This window comes from Phoca vitulina, unplaced genomic scaffold (genome assembly GCF_004348235.1).
Source record: "Phoca vitulina isolate PV1807 unplaced genomic scaffold, GSC_HSeal_1.0 scaffold13, whole genome shotgun sequence".
Lineage (NCBI taxonomy): Eukaryota > Metazoa > Chordata > Mammalia > Carnivora > Phocidae > Phoca > Phoca vitulina.
The window spans coordinates 39,080,928-39,107,046 of NW_022589716.1; the positions used below are offsets into that span (position 1 = coordinate 39,080,928).

The 26,119-nt window shown below is 36.3% G+C and overlaps 2 protein-coding genes and 1 pseudogene across 2 annotated transcripts in view; 1 reads left to right on the forward strand and 2 right to left on the reverse strand.

Moving 5' to 3' along the window:
- The window catches only part of RAD18 (RAD18 E3 ubiquitin protein ligase), a 103,963-nt gene that overhangs the window by 35,556 nt on the left and 42,288 nt on the right, over positions 1-26,119 (reverse strand). Inside the window, exons 7-10 of the mRNA XM_032411841.1 lie at positions 21,900-22,084; positions 13,890-13,966; positions 12,537-12,597; positions 3,029-3,166 (exon numbers count right to left, since the gene is read on the reverse strand). Of these exons, the coding sequence (XP_032267732.1) occupies positions 3,029-3,166; positions 12,537-12,597; positions 13,890-13,966; positions 21,900-22,084 (461 nt within the window). The remainder of the gene's footprint in view (positions 1-3,028; positions 3,167-12,536; positions 12,598-13,889; positions 13,967-21,899; positions 22,085-26,119) is intronic.
- On the forward strand, positions 6,261-6,680 carry LOC116636888 (annotated as a pseudogene).
- LOC116636758 (general transcription factor IIH subunit 5-like) lies at positions 9,305-9,822 on the reverse strand. The gene has a single exon (XM_032411842.1). The coding sequence runs from the start codon at positions 9,713-9,715 to the stop codon at positions 9,500-9,502; it is 216 nt and encodes a 71-aa protein (XP_032267733.1). The 5' UTR covers positions 9,716-9,822; the 3' UTR covers positions 9,305-9,499.

Consider the following 26,119-nt stretch of genomic DNA (forward strand, 5'->3'; position numbering starts at 1 on the left):
GGGCATATACACATATAATGCACAGCCCTGAGTATAAGCAATTAATCATTTTCAAGAGACATTCAACCAATAAGCAAAAATGTTCTCCCAATCTATTAAGCCAGATTTTTTTTTTCAGGAACTAAACTACTTTCTAAGAAAATCCTTTAACAACTTCACGAACACATTCAAGTTGTTCACAAAGAGCATGAGTTATATATTCAGGCAGCAACCTACTAAATGATACCAGGAGAATTTAGGGAGGAAAAAAAAAAAAAAAGAATGTACCAGCATGTAAAACAATAAGACTTAGGAATAAATCTAACCAAGGAGGTGAAAAACTAAAGTGCTGAAAACTACAAAACATTGTTGAAAGAAATTAAAGAAGCCATAAATACATCCTGCATTCATAAACTGGAATACAATACTCTTAAGATATCAAAAGTACCCAAAGCAATCTACAGCTTTAATTCAGTCCCAAAGGTACTTTGTGCAGAAATAGAAAAATTCATCCTAAAATTCACATGGAATCTCAAGGGACCCAAATAGTCAAAACAACCTTGAAAAGGAAGAATAAAGCTGGAAGACTCATACCTCCTGACTTTGAAATGTATTAACAAAGCTACAGTAATTAAAACAGTATAGTACTGACCTGAGAAGAGACATAGAGACCAGAGAGTAGAACAGAGAGTACAGAAATAAACCCTCACATATGTAGTCAATTGATTTTCAACAATATCAAGAGCATTCCATGCAGAAAGAATAGTCTTTTTAACAACTGGTGCTTTACACATAAAAGAATGAAGTCGGACCCTTATCTTATACCATACACAAAAATTAACTCAAAAAGGATCACAGACCTAAATGTTAAAAACTAAAACAAAAAATTCTTAGGAGAAAACAAAGAGGAAAATCTTCATGAACAATTTGGCAACAATTTCATGGATATAACACCAAAAGCACAGGCAACAAAAGAAAAAATGGATATATCGGACTGCATCAAAATTAAGCACCTTTGTGCATCAAAAGAAATTATGAAGAAAGCAAAGAGGCAACGAAGAAAATTTTACAAATATTTGCAAATCATATACACGGAAAAGGATTAATATCCAGAATATATAAAGATTCCTTAAAAAAACAACAAGAAAACCAACTGAAAAATGAGCAAAGAGCATGAACAGACATTTCTCCAAAGAAAAGCACATAGCCAATAAGTATATGAAAAGATACTCAACATTATTAGTCATTAGGAAAATGCAAATCAAAACCATGAGATATTCACTTCACACCTACCTTGATGGCTATGGTTAAAAAAAAAAAGGAAGAGGTGTTGGCAAGGATATAGAGACACTGGAATCATTAAGCACTGCTGGCAGGAATATAAAATGGTACAGCCACTTTGGAAAGAGTTTTGTGGTTTTTCATAAGGTAAATATAGATTACCATAAGAATCAGAAACTCCACCCTTAGATATATACCCAAGAGAATGGAAAGCAGAGACTTGAACAGATATTTGAACACCAATCTTCACAGAGCATTATTCACAATAGCCAAAAGGTGAAAATAACCCATTACAGATGAACAGATAAACAAAATGTGGCATGTACACACAATGGAATATTATTTTGTCATAAAAAGTAATGAAATTTTGATATATGCTACAAAAGGACCTTGAAAATATTACGCTTAGTGAAAGAAGTTGACACAGAAGGACAAACATTAATGATTCCACTTATATGAGGTACCTAGTATAAGCAAATTCTCACAGAAAGTAGAACAGAGATTACCAGGGTCTGACTGGGAAAGGGCAAGAGAGTTATTATTTTTAATGGGTACAGAGTTTATGTTGGATGATGAAAAAGTTTTGGATCTAGATGGTGGTGATTGTTATAAAACATTCTGAATGTATTTAACGGCGCTGAATTGTACATTTATGAATGGTTAAAATGATATTATGTATAGTTTATCACAATAAAGAAAAAAATAAGGAATTTTCATGTGCACTTTCCTCCATTATGATTCTGTTTTGTTCACTGGCCCAAAGCCCTGGCAACAGAAATATAATATTAATCTCAAACTTAAAATGGATCCCAATTAAGGACGTGCTGTATATGGGCACACCAAGTTTATAAGCTTCAGACTTTTTAGCAGAACATTCCATCCAAAATAAATACCAGTGACCTAAAACAAAAATTATTCTAAGATAAAATTATTTGTAGGATATTTGAAGATGTGCGGCAATAAATCCTATACCTAGAAAACACCCTCAGACTGAAACAACTAAGAAACTTCTGATTACCATTAAATCAAAGATTTTAGAAACTTGTCTTCAGGGCATTCTCCCAATCATTTTTCCCACAGTAACAAACTTAGTTTACATTCAACAACTGCTATATGTCTAAAAATACTTTTTTCCACTTCAGATACCTAATAAAAAGGTAAACTCCCATGGTTTTGTTTTCTTTTTATATTAAAAATAAATAGAGAAAAAAAGAAGAAGAAGAATGTAGCAGGAGGGGAAGAATGAAGGGGGGGAAATCGGAGGGGGAGAAGAACCATGAGAGACAATGGACTCTGAAAAACAAACTGAGGGTTCTAGAGGGGAGGGGGTTGGGAGGATGGGTTAGCCTGGTGATGGGTATTGAGGAGGGCACGTTCTGCATGGAGCACTGGGTGTTATGCACAAACAATGAATCATGGAACACTATATCTAAAACTAATGATGTAATGTATGGGGATTAACATAACAATAAAAAAATTAAAAAAAAATAAAAATAAAAATAAAAATAAAAATAAATAGAAAATTCAGGGGCACCTGGGTGGTTAAGTGTCCAACTCTTGGTTTTGGCTGAGGTCATGACCTCAGGGTCATGAGATCAAGCCCTGCGTTGGGTTCTGCGCTCTCTGCCCCCTCTCCCTTTGCCCCTTTCCCTGCTCTCACACATACACATGCTCTAAGACAAAATAAATAAATAAAATCTTAAAATAAATAAATAGTGAAATTCAACATATTTCTGTTTTTAGTTACTAATTCTAATTAGTCTCTTACCCACGCATACAGGTAATAGCTTTTCTGTAGATTCATCTTCTTCTTTTGTTACTTTTTTTTTTGACATTTCAACAGTTTTCTTGTATCCTTTTTTGGCCTGATCCACCAGAAGCCGAAATTCATTCTGATGTTTTTTACCTAAAATTCAAAAGATCTTCTCAGTAAAGCAAGAACTATAAGTTTTATTTTTGTTATGCTGACAAACTGAGTATCAAGAAGTATACAAACTTGCTCAAGAACAACATCCTTGGGGGCACCTGCGTGGCTCAGTTAAGTGTTGGTTAAGCATCTGCCTTCAGCTCAGGTTATGATCCCAGGGTCCTGGGATGGAGCCCCAAGTTGGGCTCCCTGCTCAGTGGGGAGTCTGCTTCTCCCTCCCCCTCTGCCCCTACCCACCTTGTGCTCACTCGCTCTCTCTCATAAATAAATAAAATCTTTTTTTTTTTAAAGATTTATTTATTTATCTATTTGACAGAGAGAGAGACAGAGAAGGAGGGAACACAAGCAGGGGGAGTGGGAGAGGGAGAAGCAGGCTCCCCGCTGAGCAGGGAGCCCGATGCGGGGCTCGATCCCAGGACCCTGGGATCATGACCTGAGCCAAAGGCAGACGCCTAACGACTGAGCCACCCAGGCGCCCCAAAATCTTTAAAAAAAAAAAAAAAAGAACAACATCTTTGGGAATCACTCACAATAAATTTAAAAGCTGGCAAGCACAAAAATACAAAGGGCTAGGGGTCATGGAAGCCTCTCCTTCTTATCTTCTCCTTTCCTCAGATACAAACATGGAAACAGGATATTCCTAGTTTGCTACTGTAGGTTTTTTCCCCCAAGCCCCATACTCTGAAGGCTTTTGAGAGAGCACAAAAGATACCACTTTATTATATATATCCAAAAGACACCATTCTAACTCCCAAGAAAAGAGTACTAACATGAAGAACACTAACTGAATATAAAAGCAGAAGCCTCCAGGAAAGTTGAATTATAAAAACAAAGGATACCCATTTCGATTCCCTTTTTCCTTTGCATTTCTTGCCTATTTCCCATCAAGATCCCTTTAACATCCACTACCCCACCCCCAATCCACCTTATCTCAGGATATCGTAATTACACCAATCTTAATAACACCTGCTACTTTAACACATCTGAAGATAATGTAAGCCTGATCTCAAGGTCACCATTATTAATGTACATTAATCTACTCAATAAAGAATAGCCAGGCATTGTTAGAGCACAGCCTTCAGGACATCTATTTGTGATCCTGAACTACAGTTCAGTTAGCTGAGAATGCACTTGACTTACCCAGCACCCTCAAACACTTAAGTCATGGTTCAAAATGATGTCATAAATCCTGTAAAAATGTATTTTAGAAAGAATCATACTGCAAATAGTTCAAGTTTTGAGACCATTTTCATACAGTAACCAACACTTTCCCTGTGGCACAACACTAAGAATCAATGAGTGTAGGAAAAAATTTGTGCTTTTATTGAGAACTATGCCTTTTCTAGAGCTACCCTTCCAGGATTCCATTCACTGCCTTTGAGCTTTGTCACAGCTCTGTAAATTGTAGATAACTGATGGCAACGAAAAATAATTCTTGTCTACAGACATGCAAAATCCTGCGGGGTGAAGGCTCAATTGACCCCCTCTCCCCCACTGGCAGAAGCCAGTTTTGCCTCCATTTGCACAGATTTCAATATTCCTGATCTATAAATATGACTGTTCTTTGGACATTAGGGAGGAACTGCTCCTAATCCCAATATATTTATGTGCATGGTACATGTAAAACTCCCCGTGAAACTGGTATGTTGGCTTGGAAAGTGGTAAATTTTAAATAAGAGACTGGTTAAAATTCCAGCAAGAAATGTGGGCTGGCCATAAAGATTACTGGGAAAAGTTAGCTCTTCAGAAATAAGTGAGATCCTATCTAGGAAATAAGCTAGGTGATTTCTTTCAGGTCCTATTTAACTCTGTGCATTTGAGGATAATTATTTTATACTTCCCTCAGCTCCCCAGAGTCAGTGGGCGACCACCACCACCATCACTATGTGGTTTCTGTTAGGTAAGGGTATCACAGCACTATGGGGTCTACGAAATTTGGTCAGACCTGGTCTAGGTCTTCTCCCAGTGAGGCCACTGTGTACAAGGGAATTATAGGTGTAAGAATTACTTTAAAAACTTGCTCAAGTAATCTCATTAAGAGTTAAGGAGGCTTAATGACTTTCTCTTCTAAAGTAATAAAATCCCAGGTTTAAAAGAGATTTTCTTTGTTTAATCTGATTACCCCTACAGCTAGGCTGGAAACCAAAAAGTAAATGGCAGCCACTGCTCTGGCTTTGGCCCAAGAAGTCCAATAACCTCTGCTCAAAAGATGAACAATGCCAAGAGATTATGACTAATAAAATTGTTCCCATTCATCTCTTCACCTCATTTTAGGAGCTGTGCCATCTGGCAAGGAGTACTTTAGAGTTTAAAATCTCAGTTCTGCTAATTAGATGCCCTGAATTTACCTCTTAAAAATATTAAGTGGCTGAGATCATTGTGGGAGCTGATGAATAAGCCCCACATTCAACCAACTCATATTTTCAAGATTTTTAATACTTGAATCATATCACCCTTTCTGCCTCTCCAAGTCAAGCCCTTCACTCTTTCACCACCCCTTAACTACTTTTTTAGACCAGCTTTTACAGCCAAAGCATCTCTGGATCTGCCTGTGAACTCCGAGGTACACAAGACCAAAGCCAGGCTCTCACAAGAATGGGACAGACTCACCCTCCAAAATGATGACACTGAGATACTCATCTACTTTAAGTCACAGAACAAGTTTGGAGTCAGTGTCTCTCAAAGTAAAATCTCATGCATTTTTCTCACCAACCATGTAGGACCCTCAAGCATCTAAACCTGGATGGAGAAGAGAGTAACTGTAATGGCTAACGTTCACTAAGGGCTTATTCATTTAGCCCTGAACTGACCAGTCTCACTTTAAATCCATGACATAAGCCTAAAATGGGCACTCAACACTGCTGTACAACTTTTTCACCTTTCTCTAGCAAACTCGGCTTTACTACAAAATGACCATTTCACTCTTTTCACACCTGCAACACTCCCTTCTCAGCCAGCCTCACACTACTTGGAAAGCTCAGAAACATTCTAACAGGAGCTCTGTCATCTTCCAACTACCATTACTTCATCTGTGCACATATGCTCTATCTTCCTTGTATGGAACAAGAAATGACTGTCCTTGCAGCAATTAAAGGCCAAACCCTGGCCATCTTGGAACCTGTGGAGGCCTGCTAGGAACAGGACTCCTAAAACGACAAATAGGTCTGGGAGGCTGTGGTCCAAGGCCATTTTTGCTAGCTATCAGCCAGGTCTCCAGAACCAGAGGGAGCACACAGCTCTTCTTAAAATTGAAGGTGTTTATGCTCGAGATGAATCTGAATTCTACCTAGGCAAGAGATGTGCTTATGTGTACAAAGCAAAGAACACCACAGTGACTCCTGGTGGCAAACCAAACAAAACCAGAGGAATCTGAGGAAAAGTAACTCGTGCTCATGGAAACAGCGGCATGGTTCGTGCCACATTCCAAAGCAACCTTCCTGCTAAAGCCACTGGCCACAGAATTCGTGTAATGTTGTACCCCTCAAGGATTTAAACTTACTGGAAAATAAATAAATAAAGGTATAGATCTATTCTCTTGGGGGGAAAAAAAAAAGGCCAAGCCCTAACTTATGCCCTGGATTCCATCACTAAGGCCTTCTCAAAGATACAGCACCTGTGATTACTCTCTCCCTGTCTTACATCATCAATTTTCCTTTCCCACTGGCATACAAATACACCTGGGACTGTTCTGCTGGAAGTGAGAGTGTGGGTTATGAAAACAATTAGGTATAGCCCAGCGTTTTTTTCTTAATGAAATAATAAGAGTAGAATGGAAGGTACCAGAGTACATTAAAAATGGCAAGAGTAAGCAACCAAGATGTCCTAGTTGAATGGATAAGCTGTAGTACATGTAGACAATGGAATATTATTCAGCACTAAAAAGAAAAGCACCATCAAGCCATGAAAAGACATGGAGGAACTTTAAATGCATATGGCCAAGTGACAGAAGACAATCTGAAAAGACTACATATCATATGATGCCAACTATATGACATTCTGGAAAAGGCAAAACTATGCAGATAATAAAAAGATCAGTGGTTGCCAGGAGTTTTGTAGCAGGTAGGTATGAATAGATGAAGCACAAAGGATTCTTAGGGCAGTTACAATATTCTGCAGGATACCACAGTAATGCATGTCATTGTATCTCCGTCCAACACCAAGAATGAACCCTAAAGTAAAGTATGGACTTCGGTGACTTATGATGTGTCAATGTAGGTTCACCAACTATAACAAATGTACCCTCTGGTGGGGGGTGTTGATAATGGGAGAGGTCATGAATGTGTTGGGGCAGGGAATATGTGGGAACTTTCTGTAACATTTCCCTGCTCTAAAAACAAAGTCTTGCTTAAAAAAAAAGGGAGAGAGAAACAGAGTAGGATGCAGTATGGATGGTTTGGATAAGCATAACCAACTGGCTTTGGAACATAATTATCCCACTACTTATATTTTTTTCAAAGTCAATGAAATTTTGAGAGAAAAATGATAGAAAATAATTTTTCTAATGTTGGGGCCATTTAAGGTTGGGGAGGGGGAATGCAAACATCATTTGAAAACATCTGAATACAACCTTTTAAAAAAATGAGAAGGGTAAATATTGCTTTGTGAAACTTCTATTTCACAAGGTAAAATGAGAACTACAAATATAGCATTTCTGCTACATACCCAAAGTACCCTGAAGAAGCACTTGTGTAATTATTTCAGTTGTGAGCTAAATTAGCCACTTTTTAAATGAACATTGTTTTTATTTGAAAGAACAGTAGACAAACCGTGATTATTCAGACTTGGATAATACATTTTCTCAAAAATGAATGAGGGAAGTTGTCATTTCAAGAAAAACAATTAACAGTATTTGCTGCCAGATATAAAAGAATATCTTTCAAGTGAAAATCAGAATTTTGGATGACTGGTATCCACCATTATGATCTAACAACTTCCCAATACTTAACTTTTCTGATAAGACTGGTGGTGAAACTAAGGAATGCTATTTTTTATATTATATAATATAAATGCAATATAAATATGCAAACATTTGCAACTCAATGAATCAATATTTTCCAAATAACCAACAAATGATGCTACAAAATCATTCACAGGTAAAAGGTGCATTCAAAGCAACAAGATAGACCAGTGGATTTTTATGCAATAGAGTACAGAAACTTCATTAATATGATTTCAAATTCCATTGTAAATAACCTTTCTGAAATAACACTTGCCAAGAATATCCATGATTACCTAAAAAATCTACTGAAACCCTTTCCTGCATCAGGCTGGATATTTTTCATATACTTAAACCAAAAAAACACATGGCAACAGTTTAAATGCAGAAGCTGATATGAGAATCAAGATGTCCTCTATTAAGCAAGACATCAAAGAGATCTGCGGAAATAGAAAAGAATGCCACTCTTGTCACTAAGTTTTTAAAATGAGACTTCCTGAGAAATAATGTACACACAGTAAAATTCGTCAATTTTAAGTGAACAATCTGTTGCATTTTTTAAAAAATGTGCAGTCATGTAACTACCAATAAGTCAGGTAAAAGAGTCCCTCCATGATCCCCTTTTCCTCCACCCACAGCAGCTGGCAGTACCAATTTGCTTTCAGTTACTAATCGCTGCCTTTTCTAGAACTTTATATAAATGGAACCATTCAAGATGTTGCCTTTTTAGTTTGGCTTGTGTTGTGACACAATGTTGTTGACATCCCTCCATGTTGTTTCCCATATGGAGAGTTAATTCTTTTTTTTTTTTTTAAACTGATTAAGGCATATTCCATTATATTCTTAATATATTAAATTGGTATTAAAAAGGCAGGAAAACCATTTACATTTATATTTTAATGTAGCATAATAAAAGCCAAATTACAGGGGCGCCTGGGTGGCTCAGATGGTTAAGCGTCTGCCTTCGGCTCAGGTCATGATCCCAGGGTCCTGGGATCAAGTCCCGCATCGGGCTCCCTGCTAGGCGGGGAGCCTGCTTCTCCCTCTGCCTCTGCCTCTCTCTCTCTCTCTCTGACTCTCATGAATAAATAAAACATTTAAAAAAAATAAAATAAATAAATAAATATATAAAAGCCAAATTACAGACAACCATTGAAGTTTTTTTCTTTCTTTCTTTTTTTAAATTCTAGGGTACATGTACTGGGGAAAAAAACAAGAAAATCAGTTCAGGGACTTTTTTCTGAACAAATGACATCACAGGTTTCCCATGATATATCCCTAAGCCGCTAAGTCTCATCTGTCACACAGGACACTGAATGGTGACCGTCTCTCACATTTGTTACTTGTAATTCCTAAGTGGTCAATATGGAGTATCTTCATTTCTGGGTAAGAAAAAAAGCATTTTGGTCCATTAATTCACCTACTCGCTCCTGGAGGACGTTAACCAACTCTGCAATAACAAAGACATGAGTGTCATCAATGTCTTGAATGATGAACTTCTTCCCTAAGGCATTTAATTCATCCAAGTACAGCAGGAACTGCTTCATGGCAGGGTCACATTCTATTAGCACTCCTTTCAAGACGTTGACCATCTTTTCCCAGTCCGAAGGTGCAGATGACCTTTAAAATGCTCCACCCTCAGAACCAGCAGCCCTTCGAGTTAATTCTTTTTTATTGTTAAGTACTGTTCCATTGTATATGGATGTATCATAATGTGTTTATGGATATTTAGGTTGTTTTCAGTTTAGGATAATATGAATAAGCTGCTATAACATGTGTCAATAATATCCTTCAAATTGTTCATTATAACTGATGAATTTTATTTTTTGGAAATTATATCTCAATAAACCTGCTTTCAAAAATCTCTGTGTACATATGCTTTCATTTCTCTTGAATAAACAGCTAGGAGTAGAATGACTGGGCTATATGTAGGTATGCGACTTTAAAGCAAACTGCTAAACGGTTTACCTAGGTGACTGTGTCACTTTGCAATCTCACCAGCAATGTATAAGATTGCCATTTGCTGTACATCCTGACCAGCAGCTTGGTATTAGCCTTTTTTGCTTTTTTTCCATTAAAGTAAGTACATAGTATTATTTATTTTTTTGTATTATTTCATTTAAAATTATATTTTCCTAAAGACTAATAAGATTAGCCATATATTTTCATGTGGTTATTTGGTTTTTGAATACCTATGTTGCTGAAGAATGTTTAAATCTTTTGCCCTTGTAAAAAAAAATATGGCATTTGCCTTACTGAATTGTAAGAGTTCTAAAGAATATAGTACATATATAGAACATAATATAGACACTAGTACTTTGTCAAATATAAATTTTAAAATATTTTCTCACAATCTGTAGCTTGATTTTTCATTTTTATATTTGCCTTTTAAAGAGTAAAAGTTTAATTCTACTGAAATATAACTTCACATTGTCTTTAAGCTTTTTCTTTTATGATTCAAACTGTTTGTGAAAGATGATCATCTCGGCTGTGAATATAGTTTTATTCCTTCTGTTCAAATCTGTATACTATTTATTCCTGCTTCTTCACACTGTAAATACAATGTTGAACAAAAGAGGTGAGAATGGACACCTCTACCTTGTTCCCAATCAGAAGAAAAGCATTTACTATTTCATCATTAATTATGATGCTAGCTGTAGGTTTTCTGTAGATATTCTTTATCAGATTGAAGAAATTCTATTTTAGTAAGAGTTTTTATTATTAATGGGTGTTCAATTTTGTCAAATGCTTATTCTGCACCCACTTAGAGAATCATATAGTGGTTTTTTTTCAGTCACTTAACACAGTGAATTACAATGATGAATTTTCTAAAATTAAACCAATCTTGCCTTATTAGGATACATCCCACTTGGTTATGATGTATCATCCTTTATATGTACTGCCAGATTTAATTTACTAAAATCTTGTTAAGGATCTTTGCATCCGTGTTCATGAGGATTACTAGTCAGAACTTTTACTACATTGTCTTTGGTTTGTAGTTTCATGGAAACTTCAGCCTCATAAAATGAGGTAGGAAGTATTCCTTGCATTTCATTCCTCTAGCAGAATATGTATCGAACTGATATTATTTCCTTCCTTACATATTTCATGGAATTCACCAGTAAACCCATTTGGACCTGGCATTTCTTCAGGGACTGCAAATTCAATTTGCCTATCTACTTCTTCTTGAATACGATTTAGTAATTTGTATCTTTCTAAGAATTGTTCATTTCATGTATTTTTTTTAATTAGATATGGAGGTTTATTTTAGGGCTAAATGCATTAATTTAATACGACCTACCTAGTGAAGTTAGACTTTTTTTATATATGTAAATGGGGAGCAATAGATAGTTGTATATTTTCTTGCCTAAATCTAATCCACATTTTTCTCAGTATGGCATTGTTTCTCAGTATGGTATCCTTTTAGTGATTTAAATTACTTTCTCTCCAAGCAAATTTTCTGGTATCCTTATTTTTACAGGACTTATTTTTGACAATTCAATGATCATTTGATAGTCTCGATTTCCTATCTCAAGAAAAATCACATTGACTTCCCAAAACTTGATTAAGGACGCTCCCATTACATTTATCTTTCTAACAACAGAAGAACAGTGACTTTTGTTGTTCAGTCTGTGGTCCATGAATACTTGAGGCTTCTTTTCCTACTCTAGTAAGGCACAGGCCATCACACCTGTATCTAGTGCCTGTGTACTTTATTCCCCCCTCCGCAAGCAGATCAGTACTGAACTTACACATTCAAAGCTTAAGAACTAAAAGAAGAAAACAAAATTCTCTTAGCACAACTAAAACATATCACGTGTGGAATACTCATTCAACAAAAATTTATCAACTACCTGTTTGTAAGGCACTTAAATTTAAACTAAAAATGCAACCAACCAAGCAATAACAGCTACCAAATTGACAAAACATTGAAGCGCTGGCCCTGGAAAAGATACATACAAAGGCCTAATAAGGAAAAGGAAGTAATTTGGAAGTTGGTAATAACTGATAAAATGAAAAATATTTTTGGCACAAATTTGCAAGCCACAGAAGTGCTAAAATTCTTCACAGAAGTATTGCCAGTGAGTGGCCTGAGGACAGATGGAAAGTCAGGAAAGTTTCCATTTTAATTCCATTTTATTTTCAGAGAGATGCTTTGAGACAGCTAATTAATATTTTGCAAAGTGCTTAGTGATAAGCTCAAAGTAGAATGTTAGAAATCAAAAAGCAGGCACATAGACCTACAGAAAACATCACTGAATAAACACTCAACTAAAATTCAGTTGCTTAGGTAATATTAACAAGAAATGTTTATATCAAATATTACTATAAAAATTTATTTTAAAAAATTACTTAAGATGAAAATCTGCAACCCAAGTTCTCTGTAAATAAAGAAGATGCCACACAACTTACGATATTTACTGTGAATTTCATCTATTTCCTTTTCTGTTTGGTCCTTTGTAAAAACCATTATCTAAAATAATCCAAAAAAACTTAATTAAAAATTCAAAATATGACAAAAACAGAAATTAGTATTACAAACTTTAAAATCTCAAATGTGGATGTTTAGAACAGGGGAAAATAATCTCTTATCTCTGTTTTATAGAAACCTAGGAAGAATAACTCCTGTGAACTTCCCTTGAATAGCATAATTAGTATACCTTTTACTACTGTTTTCTTATGTGTAGAAAATGCAACACTAATATACAGATTAACACTAAGATGAAGTATTAACACAACAATTAAATTCCTATTTTTCAATATTTAATTTTTCACATTCATTAATACAAGTAATATTTGAAACTACAAGACTGAAGAAGCATTTAGCAGATTATTAATAAGGCAGATTTTCTTGTTTGTCTTCTCCCTTTTCCAACCTAACTTCTCCAATTCTACTGGAAAGTTAACATATAAAGAAAATATGATATTGTAAGACTTTAGCGCATTAAATTTCTACTTCCACTTTTGAAAATCTTAAGACTTAAAAGATCAGAAATCTACTTACATGATTCATTATAGCCTCCATCTTACAGTTAGCACACAGGTAATGATAAAGTCAATGAAAATCTCATTTTTTTTTCTACTATCTGATTATAAACTTACTTCCCTAAGGTCGTAGCTTTCCTTACAGACACATTACCGATGGTCTAGGAAAAAAAGTCTACTTGGGAGAGCCCAAAACACTTCCTCCAGTGTCATAGGACACAATGACTATTTTCTTCTTTGGTATTCTTTCCTCAAGTTTTGGACCATCAAGCTAGAGGAAGGCAATAGTGAAGAATTTTAAGTCTCTGATTCCCTCAATAAGCTCAATAGATACTCAATCCTCATAAAGTTTTATAATTACTTAATTTCTCCATCAGTATAATCACAGAATTGCAGAATGCCAGAACTAAAGGGGGATCTTAGAGATCGTATAGTTCAACCCCTGAGTTTTACAGACAAAGATCCCAAGGGCCACAGATATTAAAGAGCTCATCAAACGCAACCAGCAGAGAAAGAACTAATATCAAGGCCATCTGATGTACAGGCATATGCTTTTTCTATAGGACAATTAATTGTATTTTGTCCTAGAAGACTGCTAAATGTGACAGAATTCTGTGCTAAAAATGAACTGCAAGTAAATCATAATACATTAAATGGAAATATGTCCCAGGACATTTCCTATTGAACAGATTTAATTCTGGCATGCTTTAATTTTATCAGGGCACTCAATTTTTCTTTCCATCATTTCTACCCAGATAATGAAATAGACCATCAACATACGCTTTCATTGAGTTTACTAGCTTCAAGACGCATCCTAGTCTTCTCCATATTTTCAATTTCTTGAACTATTTCAGCAGCTGTTAAAATAAGGACACAGAGCCAATGTTAATTATATGGTTTTCATCATTGTACTATGGTTATGTAAGGTGTTAACTCTAAAGCTGGAAGATGGGTATATGTGAACGCCCTGTCCTACTCTTAAAATTTTTCTCTAAGTCCAAAGTTATTTCAAAATAACAGATTATAAAAATAACATGGAATAAAACATTGAATTCTTACACATGCAGAACAGTTTAAGACACAACTATAAGAGTACAGTAATTTTGCTCTTTAAGAATATAGGTATAAATAGCAGTCCCAGTGGAATATGAAAATTAACTTGTTAGTGTGAATCCAATTCTTAGCAAGATATCCACTCAAATTCCAATGTACTAAATATAAATTTACACTCTTAGATACAGAGCACTAACAGCTATGGAGCAATATCAAAAAGCCTAACATACATGTAACAGAAATCCCAAAAGAGGAAGAAAAAAGGGAAAAGAAAAAATATTTGAGAACCCAATGGCCAGAATTTGCCAAATTTAATTAAAGACACCAAACCACAAATATATGCAGAATAAATGCAAAAACAAAACAAAACAAAAATACAATAACATATATACACACTGACACACAGAGAAAATCTGTGTGAGCCAGAGAAAAAGAGTGTATTACATAAAGAAAAATCAAGCATTATATCATGCTTTTCATGAGAAACCATTCAAGCCAGAAGACAATGGAGTGATGAATTAAAAGTATAGGGGAAAAACTCTACCAATCCAGAATTCTATACCGATGGAAATATTTTTCAAAAGTGAAGGATGAATAAACATTTTCTGAGACAAACAAAAACAGAGAATGTATTATTAGCAGACCAATACCATAAAAGCGTTAAAGGAAGTTGCTTAAGCAGAAGAAATATGAAACGAGAAACTTTTATCTCTTCCTATAAGAGAAAATAAAGAGTGCTAGAAATGGTAAAAGTGAAGGTAAATACAAAATATATTCTTCTTATTTTAACTACCCTAAAAGATAACTGTCTGTTTAAAGGAAAACAAGATATTGTGTTAACAGCATAGGTAAAAATGTAAAACTCATGACAACAACACAAAGAATTAGGGATTGGAAGTATACTGTTGTAAGGTTCTTATACTACAAATGAAGTATATCATTTGAAGGTAGACTGTGACTACTTAAAGGTGGTTATTACAAACCGTAGGTCAACCACTAAAACTTTCTGAAAAAGAGAAAATAAGCCCAAAACAGAAATAAAATGTGTTAGTAAAAAATACTCAATCCAAAAGAGAATGAATGAATGAATGAATGAATGAATAAATAAATGGAACGAAAAGCAGACAGAACAAGCAGAAAACACTTAGCAAGATTTTAACTGTAAAGCCAACTGTTATTGATAATTACATTAAATGTAAATGATCTAAAAGCAAAAATAAGAGACAGAAAATGCAGATTAGAGTAAAAAAAATCAAGAACAAACTATATGCTTTCAGCAAAGAACCCATTTTATTTTTTTTTAAGATTTTATTTATTTGAGAGAAAGAGAAAGGGAGCACGAGCAGGGAAAGGGACAGAGGGACAAGCAGACTCCGTGCTAAGTTGGGGCTGGATCCGAGGACGTTGAGATCGTGACCTGGGCCTGAGATCATGACTGAGCCACCACCCTAGCATCCCCAAAGTACTCACTTTAAATAAAAGATATAGACAGGCTCAAAATAAAGGTATGGAGAAAGATGTATCATATAAATACTAATGAGAAGAAAGGCAGAATAGCTGTATTAATATCAGGCACAACAGACTTTAGAAAAATGAATGTTGTCAAGGATGAAGAGGGAAATTATAGGTATAGACGCCTGGGTGGCTCAGTCAATTAAGCGTCTGCCTTTGGCTCAGGTCATGATCCCAGTGCTTCTCCCTCTGCCTGTCGCTCCCCCTCTTGTGCTCTCTCTCTCTCTCTCTCTCTCTCTGATAAATAAATAAATAAAATCTAAAAAAAAAGAGAGAAATTATATAATGATAAAGGGGTTAATTCACTAAGAAAACATAGCTTTCCTATATGTGTTTGCACCTAGAACAGAAATTAAAAATGAACAAGAACTTCTAGTTCTTTTTTTTTTAAAGATATTATTTATTTATTTGACAGAGAGAGACACAGCAAGAGAGGGAACACAAGCAGGAGGAGTGAGAGGGAGAAGCAGGCCTCCCGCCGAGCAGGGAGCCCGATGCAGGGCTCAATCCCAGGACTCTGGGATCACAATCTGAGCCGAAGGCAGATGCTTAACGACTGAGCCACCCAGGCGCCCCCAAGAACTTCTAGTTCTGAAGAAGATGGATTTGACTCATTTCTCATATTCTTCCTAAGTATAACTAAAACCCTTAGATGTAATATAATAACAGACAATTATAAGAGAACTCTGAAAGATAGAAGGAGGAAGATGAACTGGCTAAGGGTCTCAGAATTCAAGGAACAACATGATGGTGAGTTCCCTAGGCTTTCTCTTTATCTTCTATATATCCCAGACTGGGCACTGGTGAAGCTGCAACCCAGAACCACCAACTGTCACACACACACATACACACACACACATACACACACGCACACAGACACACACACACACACAAATCTCCAAGAAAGCATTTTCTTTCTAGCAAAGGACTATGAAAGGAAGAGACCAAAAAACTTTTTGACAATACCTGACCTACTCCAACTAAATCCTGCCCACTAAAGTATCATGAGAGAATAAGTGTAGGGTGTGGATTCCACTCCCCTTCTCCCCCAGCAGTAACAGGAAGACTGGGGACAGTTTTTCTCTTCCAGCAACACTGTGCCAGTAGAGACCTAGTGAGTAACCTAGACCTCTATCCCTCACCCACCAGTAGCAGGCAGCACCCTCCCACCCCCTAACTAGTGATTGGAGTGAGGATCTCAAAGAGAAAAAACCTGAAGAAAAGCATTCTTTAAACCTGCACAGCAAATCCTAAACACACTCCTGACCCACTCACATGTGAAATATTCTAAAATTAATAGGCCAGGGGCGCCTGGGTGGCTCAGTCATTTAAGCATCTGCCTTCAGCTCAGGGCATGATCCCAGGGTCCTGGGATCTAGTCCCACATCGGGCTCCCTGCTCAGCGGGGAGTCTGCTTCTCCCTCTGCCTACCACTCCCCCTGCTTGTACGTGCTCTCTCTCTCTGACAAATAAATAAAATCTTTGAAAAAAATAAAATTAAATTAATAGGCCAAAAGGTCTGAGAACTGAAGCACAGTATGGAATACCAGGTTTTCTGAGTGCCCCCAGGTAGCAATTAAATGAAGCAGCTCTGAACAACACTGCAAGAGCTCTGAAAACTAAATTGTCATTAGAACCACAGTCCACAGAAACAGGCCTGGATCTGCAAACTAAACCTAAACAGAGTGACTGCCTGCTAAAGTAGAATATTAAAAAAGGAGCTAGAATCTCATATTACAGTCAAAATGTCTAAGACACAATAAAAAACACTTGTCAACTAAGAAGGAGGAAAATCATAACTTCAATGAGAAAAGGCAATCAACAAACATTGAGATGATTCAAATCTTGAAACTATCTGATAAGAATTTTAAAGCTACCATCATAAAAATGCTTCAAGAGTACACTGGTATGTGGAATTTAAGAAACAAAACAGAGGATCATATGGGAAGAGAGGAAAAAATAAAACAAGAGGAAACTAGAGAGGGAGACGAACTGTAAGAGACTCTTAATCATAGAAAACAAACTGAGGGATGCTGGGAGGGGAGGTGGGTAGGAGGCTGGGTAACTGGGTGATGGGCATTAAGGAGGGCACGTGATGTACTGAGCACTGGGTATTATATAAGACTGATGAATCACAGACCTGTACCTCTGAAACCAATTATACATTATATGTTAATTGAATTTAAATAAAAAAAATGTTTTAAAAAATGCTTTAAGAGTAATTAGGAGCACTCTCAAAACAAAACTGCTATTGTATATAATATTTTTATGACAGCCAGTGGTCCATTATAAAAATATATCTTCTTAAAGTAGTTTAAATGTTACATTTAAGTTATTAATGTCTTATACTTGGAAGGGACAACTAAATAACAACAATTAGAAACAAAGTGAAACAAATGAACCCCACTGTATTTCAGTAAAAAACCAAATCACAATGAAGAAAGATAAAAAGGAAATTATGAACACAATATTTGACTACATACCCTCAGTCCAACAAAGAGAGGAGGGGAGAGGAAGTCTGGGAGAGAAAACTAAAAATATCCTGAATTCTTTCTTATAGATAGGTCTGTTTTGCAGTGGTGTAGTAGTACTGATGAAGCAATTCTGAAACTATTTTAGATGTGCTGTTGTAAATGTGCTAATGCTATTGAAGGGAGGATTCTCCCCATGGCAGAAAAAAAAAAAGGGAAATATAAATATGTAATAGAGAAAGGTAAAGAACTCTGTGGGGTTGGACTGTAAGCACAGGTATCAGTATGTTCTCATGATTTCTAATGCATGTAAGTGTAAATGGATTTATATGGGTACATACACATATAGTACACAGGCATACGTGCATCATGAGATACCACTACATATCCAACAGAATGGCTAAAATTAGGAAGACTGAAAATACTAAGTGTTTACAAGGAAGTGGAGCAAGTGGATCTCTCATACAATGAAAAATACTGCAGCCATTTAAAAAACAGTTCAGCAATTTCTTTACTTTTAAGCATACACTTACCATACGACCCAGTAATTCTACTACTGGGTATTTATCCAAGAAAAATTAAAACATATGGCTATACAAAGATCTGTAAGCCCATGTTCATCGAAGCTTTATCCATAATAGCCAAAAACTGGAACACTGCTTGACAATAAAAATGAGTAAACTACTGATAAATACAGCAACACGAATAAATTTCAAGAGCACTCCACTAAGTGAAAGAAGCCAGATATAAAAGACTACATAATGTACAATATGTATAATTCCATTTGTCTGGCATTTTAGAAAAGGCAAAACTATAGAAACATAAAAGATCAGTATATCCCAGGGCCTTACAAAAGGGCAGAGGAACTTTTGGAGAAGAAAATGTTCTATATTTTGACTGAAATGATAGCTAAATGAGTCTGCATACATTTGTCAAAACTCATCTAACTGTACACTCTAAGAGGATGAATTACAGGAGCACCTGGGTAGCATAGTCGGTTGAGCGTCCAACTCTTGGTTTCAGCTCAGGTCATGATTTCAGGGTTGTGAAATCAAGCACCTTGTGGGGCTCTGCACTCAGTGTAGAGTCTGCTTCAGACCCTCTCTCCCTCTCCCTCTGCCCCTCCCCACTGCACCCTCCCTCTCTCTCTCTCAAATAAATAAATCTTTAAAAAATAAAAGTAAAAAATAAAACGATAATTATATACATCAATTTTAAAATGTACACATAAAAAGTGAGTAAATAACAAGTTGCTAGGTACAAGATATGTATAAAAATTAGTTATATTTTTACATACCAATGACAAAAAAATAAAAATTGACAATTTAAAATAAGACACCACTTACAACTGCATCAAAAACATCAAATACCTATGAATAAGTCTTTTTTTTTTTTTTTTTTTTTTAAGATTTTATTTATTTATTTGAGAGAGAGAGAATGAGAGAGAGAGCACATGAGAGGGGTTAGGGTCAGAGGGAGAAGCAGGCTCCCTGCCGAGCAGGGAGCCCGATGCGGGACTCGATCCAGGGACTCCAGGATCATGACCTGAGCCGAAGGCAGTCGCTTAACCAACTGAGCCACCCAGGTGCCCAAATACCTATGAATAAGTCTTTAAAAAAAAACCCTTCATACTGAAGACTATAAAACATTACTGACAGAAATGAAAAACTAAAGGGATAAACCAAATTCATGAACTGAAACACTCAAATAGTTATATACCAAGATACCAACTTTCCCCAAATTGATCTACAGATTTAACATAGTCCCAATCAAAATCCAAGCAGATTTTAGCTTCTTGATGAAATTTTATAGGCTTATTCTAAAATTTACATGGAAATGCAAAGGGCCTAGAAAAGCCAAGGCAATCTCAAAAAACAAAACTAGAGGAACCACATTGCCAGGCAGCAAGATCTACTGAAAATTACTCATGAAGGGGGCACCTGGGTGGCTCAGTTGTTAAGTGTCTGCCTTCGGCTCAGGTCATGATCCCAGGGTCCTGGGATCAAGCCCCGCATAGGCCTCCCTGCTCAGCGGGAAGTCTGCTTCTCCCTCTCCCGCTCCCCCTGCTTGTGTTCCCTCTCACATTGTCTCACTCTCTGTCAAATAAATAAATAAAATCTTTAAAAAAAAAAAAAAATTACTCATAAAGTAATTTAGACAACGCACTACTGACAGAAGGCTAAATGTGACTTAATGGAACAAAACAATATCCAAGACCCACACATACACAGTTACCTGATTCTCAGTTAAGATGTACTGACAATTCAGCAGGGAAAGGATGGTTTTTCAATAAATGGTGCTGCATTGATTGGCTATCCATATGGAAAAACAGGAGAATCTTGCCCTTACCTCACAACATATGCTAAAATAGATTCCAGATAAATTATAGGTCAAAATGTAAAAGCAAAAACAATAAAGCTTTTAGAAGAAAAGAAAATCCTCCTAATTTTGTAGTAGGCAAGGACATAAAAAGCACTAACCAAAGGAAAAATGCAGAAGATTAAATAGTACAATTAAGAACTTGTATTCTTGAATGAAGTCATTTAAGAGAGTGAAAAGGTGAATGAAAGAAGAGATTAGATACACATATATGCAGCAAGATCTGTATACAGAAAATTTCATGCACTCCCTCAAATACATACGAAAAAAAAAAGGATACACAGCATTAAAAAATTGGTCGTAACACTTAAAAGGGTATTTCACCAAAAAGGATATCCAGATGCTCAATAAGCATATAAAAATGTGCTAAACATGGGGCGCCTGGGTGGCTCAACTGGTTAAGCATCTGCCTTTGGCTCAGGTCATGATCTCAGGGTCCTGGGATCGAGTCCCGAGTTGAGGGGTCCTTGCTCAGTGGGGAGCCTGCTTCTCCCTTTGCCTCTGCCTCTTCCCCACCCCACCCCCGCTTGTTCATTCGTTCTTTCTCTCTCTCAGATAAATAAATAAAAATCTTTTTTAAAAGATGTGCACTTTTCATTTATTCCTTTCAAAACACTATGCAGTATGCAGTATTATAACCCTTATTTTATGGATGAGAAAACTGAGATAATAAGTAACTTGCCCACAGTCTTCTGGTCATAAAGCTGCAGAACTGGGATTATAACCCTGGCTCTCTAGATCAACTCTTCATCCCACACTATCTCTGGAAAGATATACGAAAGAAACCGGAAGCAGTGGTTGCCTCTGAGAAGGGAATAGTGACTGAGAGATCGGCTGCGAGAAAGGCTTATCAGAGAATACTCTAGGTACCTTTTTTTTTTTTTTTTGCTGACTCCCTGAAGACTTTTTTTAAATTTTATTTTATTATGTTAATTACCATACATTACATCATTAGTTTTTGATGTAGTGTTCCATGATTCATTGTTTGCGTATAACAACCAGTGCTCCATTCAATACGTGCCCTCTTTAATACCCATCACCAGGCTAACCCATCCCCCCACCCTCCTCCCCTCTAGAACCCTCAATTTGTTTCTCAGAGTTCATAGTCTCTCATGGTTCATCTCCCCCTCTGACTTCCCCCTCTTCATTTTTCCCCTCCTACTATCTTCTTTTTTTTTTTTTTTTAACATATAATGTATTATTTGTTTCAGAGGTATAGGTCTGTGATTCATCAGTCTAGGTACCTTTTGAAGAAATTCTCATCTGTTATCAAAATTATATTTATTAAAATTTTTTTCTACGACTTATCATCTCTGAGCTACACAAAATTGCTTTAACCAGAAAACAAGAAGAACTAATTGCTTTATTAGTTTACCTGATTTAGGATGCAAAGCATCGCACTGGGCATTGTACATGTGTACAAATTCTTGGTGCCTTTTAATGAGCTGTTGTTTATTTCCTTGAATAGATAATCCATGCTGTTTTAGCTTTTTCTTTAAATCACGATCTGAGAGCAAGTTATATACAGTTTTGGGCAGAGGCTTCCTTTTGTGAACAGAACTAAAAAGGGGGAAAAAAGAGATTACTTAGAGTTATTGTGCATTATCAAATGCTCTTCACATAAAACAGTTAATTTGCCTTCTGATGCAGTACCAGTGTGACTGGGAAAATAGTGGAACCATTAAGATAAAAATGGGAAAGAGAAGAATTAAATTTGCAAATAAGGTTGACAATGTTGGACATGAAGCATCTGAGGTGCCCACGGCACATTCAGCTACCAGGGTCTAGGTGGCAGCCAACCTTAGAGAAATATAGGTCTCAGAAAGAGGTCAGGCCTAAAGATGCAGACCCGGGACGCCCATGGAAATGTGCACTAAATGCTGTAAGAACCTCACTTCAGAATCACACTTACATCGACTTTCTCAATTCTCCACTGCTTTAAAGCATGTTGTCCTAAAATGTGCCCATGGTTTCCATGCAAAGTATCTGCAAAAAACCATTACCTCGGATGATCAGAGTACAAACACTATTGAGATTAGACTACAAATTTAAGAATATATCTGCTTTAGAAAAAGTGCTGATCCACAGGCAAAACTGCCCCCTCAAAGTGGAGGCAAACATTGTACAAAAGTTCTAGATTAAATAAAAGATGTGTTGGGATGGTTAGCTTTACCCAATTATTTACTGCCAATGAAAAAAGAATTCTGAAAGTTGACAGGTAGATAATATTCTTATGGCATCATCTTCAAAGAACACAATTGAAAACAATAGCAAGAAATACAAGAGGGTTTTATTCCCTTCAACTTCAATTAATTATATTAACAAATATATAAGGATTACAAGTGTATTAGCAAAACCACCACCTGGCTCTTCATTCTATTTATATAATTAATACACTGACAAGCACTAAGCTACAATTTAATATAGCAGAGCCCTATTAAATGACTTTTTTCTGCTCCCTCCAAAAAAACCACTTAATAAACATTACTTCTTAAAATGGAACAAAAGTCAAGCTACCTAAGGGTATCAATGACTTGAGATAATTTTATAAACAGGAACTCCTTAGTGAGCTTTAATATATTTAATCTGATTATAACCTGGCTCTCTCAGTACGTTACTTGGCTCAACACCATGGCAATTAGGTGCTTAATAAATATGCATTCAAAGTAGTCATTACAATTCCAATATTTCAAAATTAAAATACCAAAGTTTCCAGTAAAAATTAGTAAGCACTTGAAAGTAAACGGTTTATCAAAAAAAAACCCATGATTTTACAAAGGACTTGTATATAACTAGTTTGCCTTCAAGGCCATGCTACCCAAACTGGAGTGAATCTTGGAATCACCAAGAGAGTTTATTAAATTGCAGATTCTTGGTCACGTCTCCGTAACACCCCCCAATTCTGATTACGTTCTGAAGTGGAGACCTAAAATCTATGTTAACAAGCTTCCATAGGGTAAATCTGATGTAAATGGCCCAAAGACTATACTGAGAGAAATAGTACAGTTGAATATATGTAGACTGAAAACAACCAAACATTTTTCTATTAATCAACAGTACCATTCCCTGACTAAATTATTTCTTTTATGCTTTATCAATAACATCTAAAAGCCAGAGATAACTATTTAACTATAGAAGGACCTACAAACTCTCAAGAGATTACATTTTTCTGAAAACTACCCAGTGGGCTCTACAAAATAGGTAAGATTACAGCTAAATAAAATCACAGTGGGTAGCAAGAGCTGAAACATTTTGTAGGAGTTTATACAAGCACACTGTGAGGGATAGTTCATTAAGCCTATATCTGAAACATTTATTTTATCAAGTATAGACAATTAAACTGATGACTGTGAAATTCGAATGGGAAACTGTACTGTTCACTGGCATTTACGATGAAAAGCACCTGCAGATATCAACAATTTCTATCCAGAATTTTAAAATATGAAGCCTGATAGATGATTCCCGAAACATGAAGATAACACTGATCCTTCTTCCATGATTTAGTGAAAATGAGTAATGCATTTAAGGGTCCTCAGAATCTGAAGACATCAAAAGGAAAAATATTCTTTGAATCAACTCTGATACGATTCTACATAGCGGGTTAAGGGTTATCACCCCGAACAAGGAAATGGCCTGTCAGGGTGTTGTAGATAAAATGTTCTAAATGTCACAGTATCTTTTATTTGACCAGACAGACCCCAGGACCAGGATGCAACTTAAGAGAAATGCAGCTCAATGTTCCCCTAAGCATATCTTTACAAATTAGTTTTTTAAGATGTAAATTATGAGGACAAAAAGGTTTTGGGGTCCAATCAGACAACAAAAAGAAATAAAAGGCATCCAAATCGGCAAAGAAGAAGTCAAACTCTCACTCTTTGCAGATGATATGATACTTTATGTGGAAAACCCAAAAGACTCCACCCCAAAACTGCTAGAACTCATACAGGAATTCAGTAAAGTGGCAGGATATAAAATCAATGCACAGAAGTCAGTGGCATTCCTATACACCAACAACAAGTCAGAAGAAAGAGAAATTAAGGAGTCGATCCCATTTACAATTGCACCCAAAACCATAAGATACCTAGGAATAAATCTAACCAAAGAGGCAAAGGATCTGTACTCAGAAAACTATAAAATACTCATGAGAGAAATTGAGGAAGACACAAAGAAATGGAAAAACGTTCCATGCTCATGGATTGGAAGAACAAATATTGTGAAGATGTCAATGCTACCTAGAGCAATCTACACATTCAATGCAATCCCCATCAAAATACCATCCACTTTTTTCAAAGAAATGGAACAAATAATCCTAAAATTTGTATGGAACCAGAAAAGACCCCGCATAGTCAGAGGAATGTTGAAAAAGAAAAGCAAAACTGGCGGCATCACAATTCCAGACTTCCAGCTCTACTACAAAGCTGTCATCATCAAGACAGTATGGTACTGGCACAAAAACAGGCACATAGATCAATGGAACAGAATAGAGAGCCCAGAAATGGACCCTCAACTCTATGGTCAACTAATCTTCGACAAAGCAGGAAAGAATGTCCAATGGAAAAAAGACAGTCTCTTCAACAAATGGTGTTGGGAAAATTGGACAGCCACATGCAGAAGAATGAAAGTGGACCATTTCCTTACACCACACACAAAAATAGACTCCAAATGGTTGAAAGACCTCAATGTGAGACAGGAGTCCATCAAAATCCTAAAGGAGAACACAGGCAGCAACCTCTTTGACCTCAGCCGCAGCAACTTCTTCCTAGAAACATCGCCAAAGGCAAGGGAAGCAAGGGCAAAAATGAACTATTGGGACTTCATCAAGATAAGAAGCTTTTGCAAAGCAAAGGAAACAGTCAACAAAACCAAAAGACAACTGACAGAATGGGAGAAGATATTTGCAAATGACATATCAGATAAAGGGCTAGTATCCAAAATCTATAAAGAACTCATCAAACTCAACACCAAAAGAACAAAGAATCCAATCAAGAAATGGGCAGAAGACATGAACAGACATTTTTCCAAAGAAGACATCCAAATGGCCAACAGACACATGAAAAAGTGCTCAATATCGTTTGGCATCAGGGAAATCCAAATCAAAACCTCAATGAGATACCACCTCACACCAGTCAGAATGGCTAAAATTAACAAGTCAGGAAATGACAGATGTTGGCGGGGATGCGGAGAAAGGGGAACCCTCCTACACTGTTGGTGGGAATGCAAGCTGGTGCAGCCACTCTGGAAAACAGTATGGAGGTTCCTCAAAAAGTTGAAAATAGAGCTACCATATGATCCAGCAATTGCACTACTGGGTATTTACCCCAAAGATACAAAAGTAGGGACCCGAAAGGCTACGTGCACCCCGATGTTTATAGCAGCAATGTCCACAATAGCCAAACTGTGGAAAGAGCCAAGATGTCCATCAACAGATGAATGGATAAAGAAGATGTGGTATATATATACAATGGAATATTATGCAGCCATCAAAAGGAATGAGATCTTGCCATTTGCAACGACGTGGATGGAACTGGAGGGTAGTATGCTGAGCGATATAAGTCAAACAGAGAAAGACATGTATCATATGACCTCACTGATATG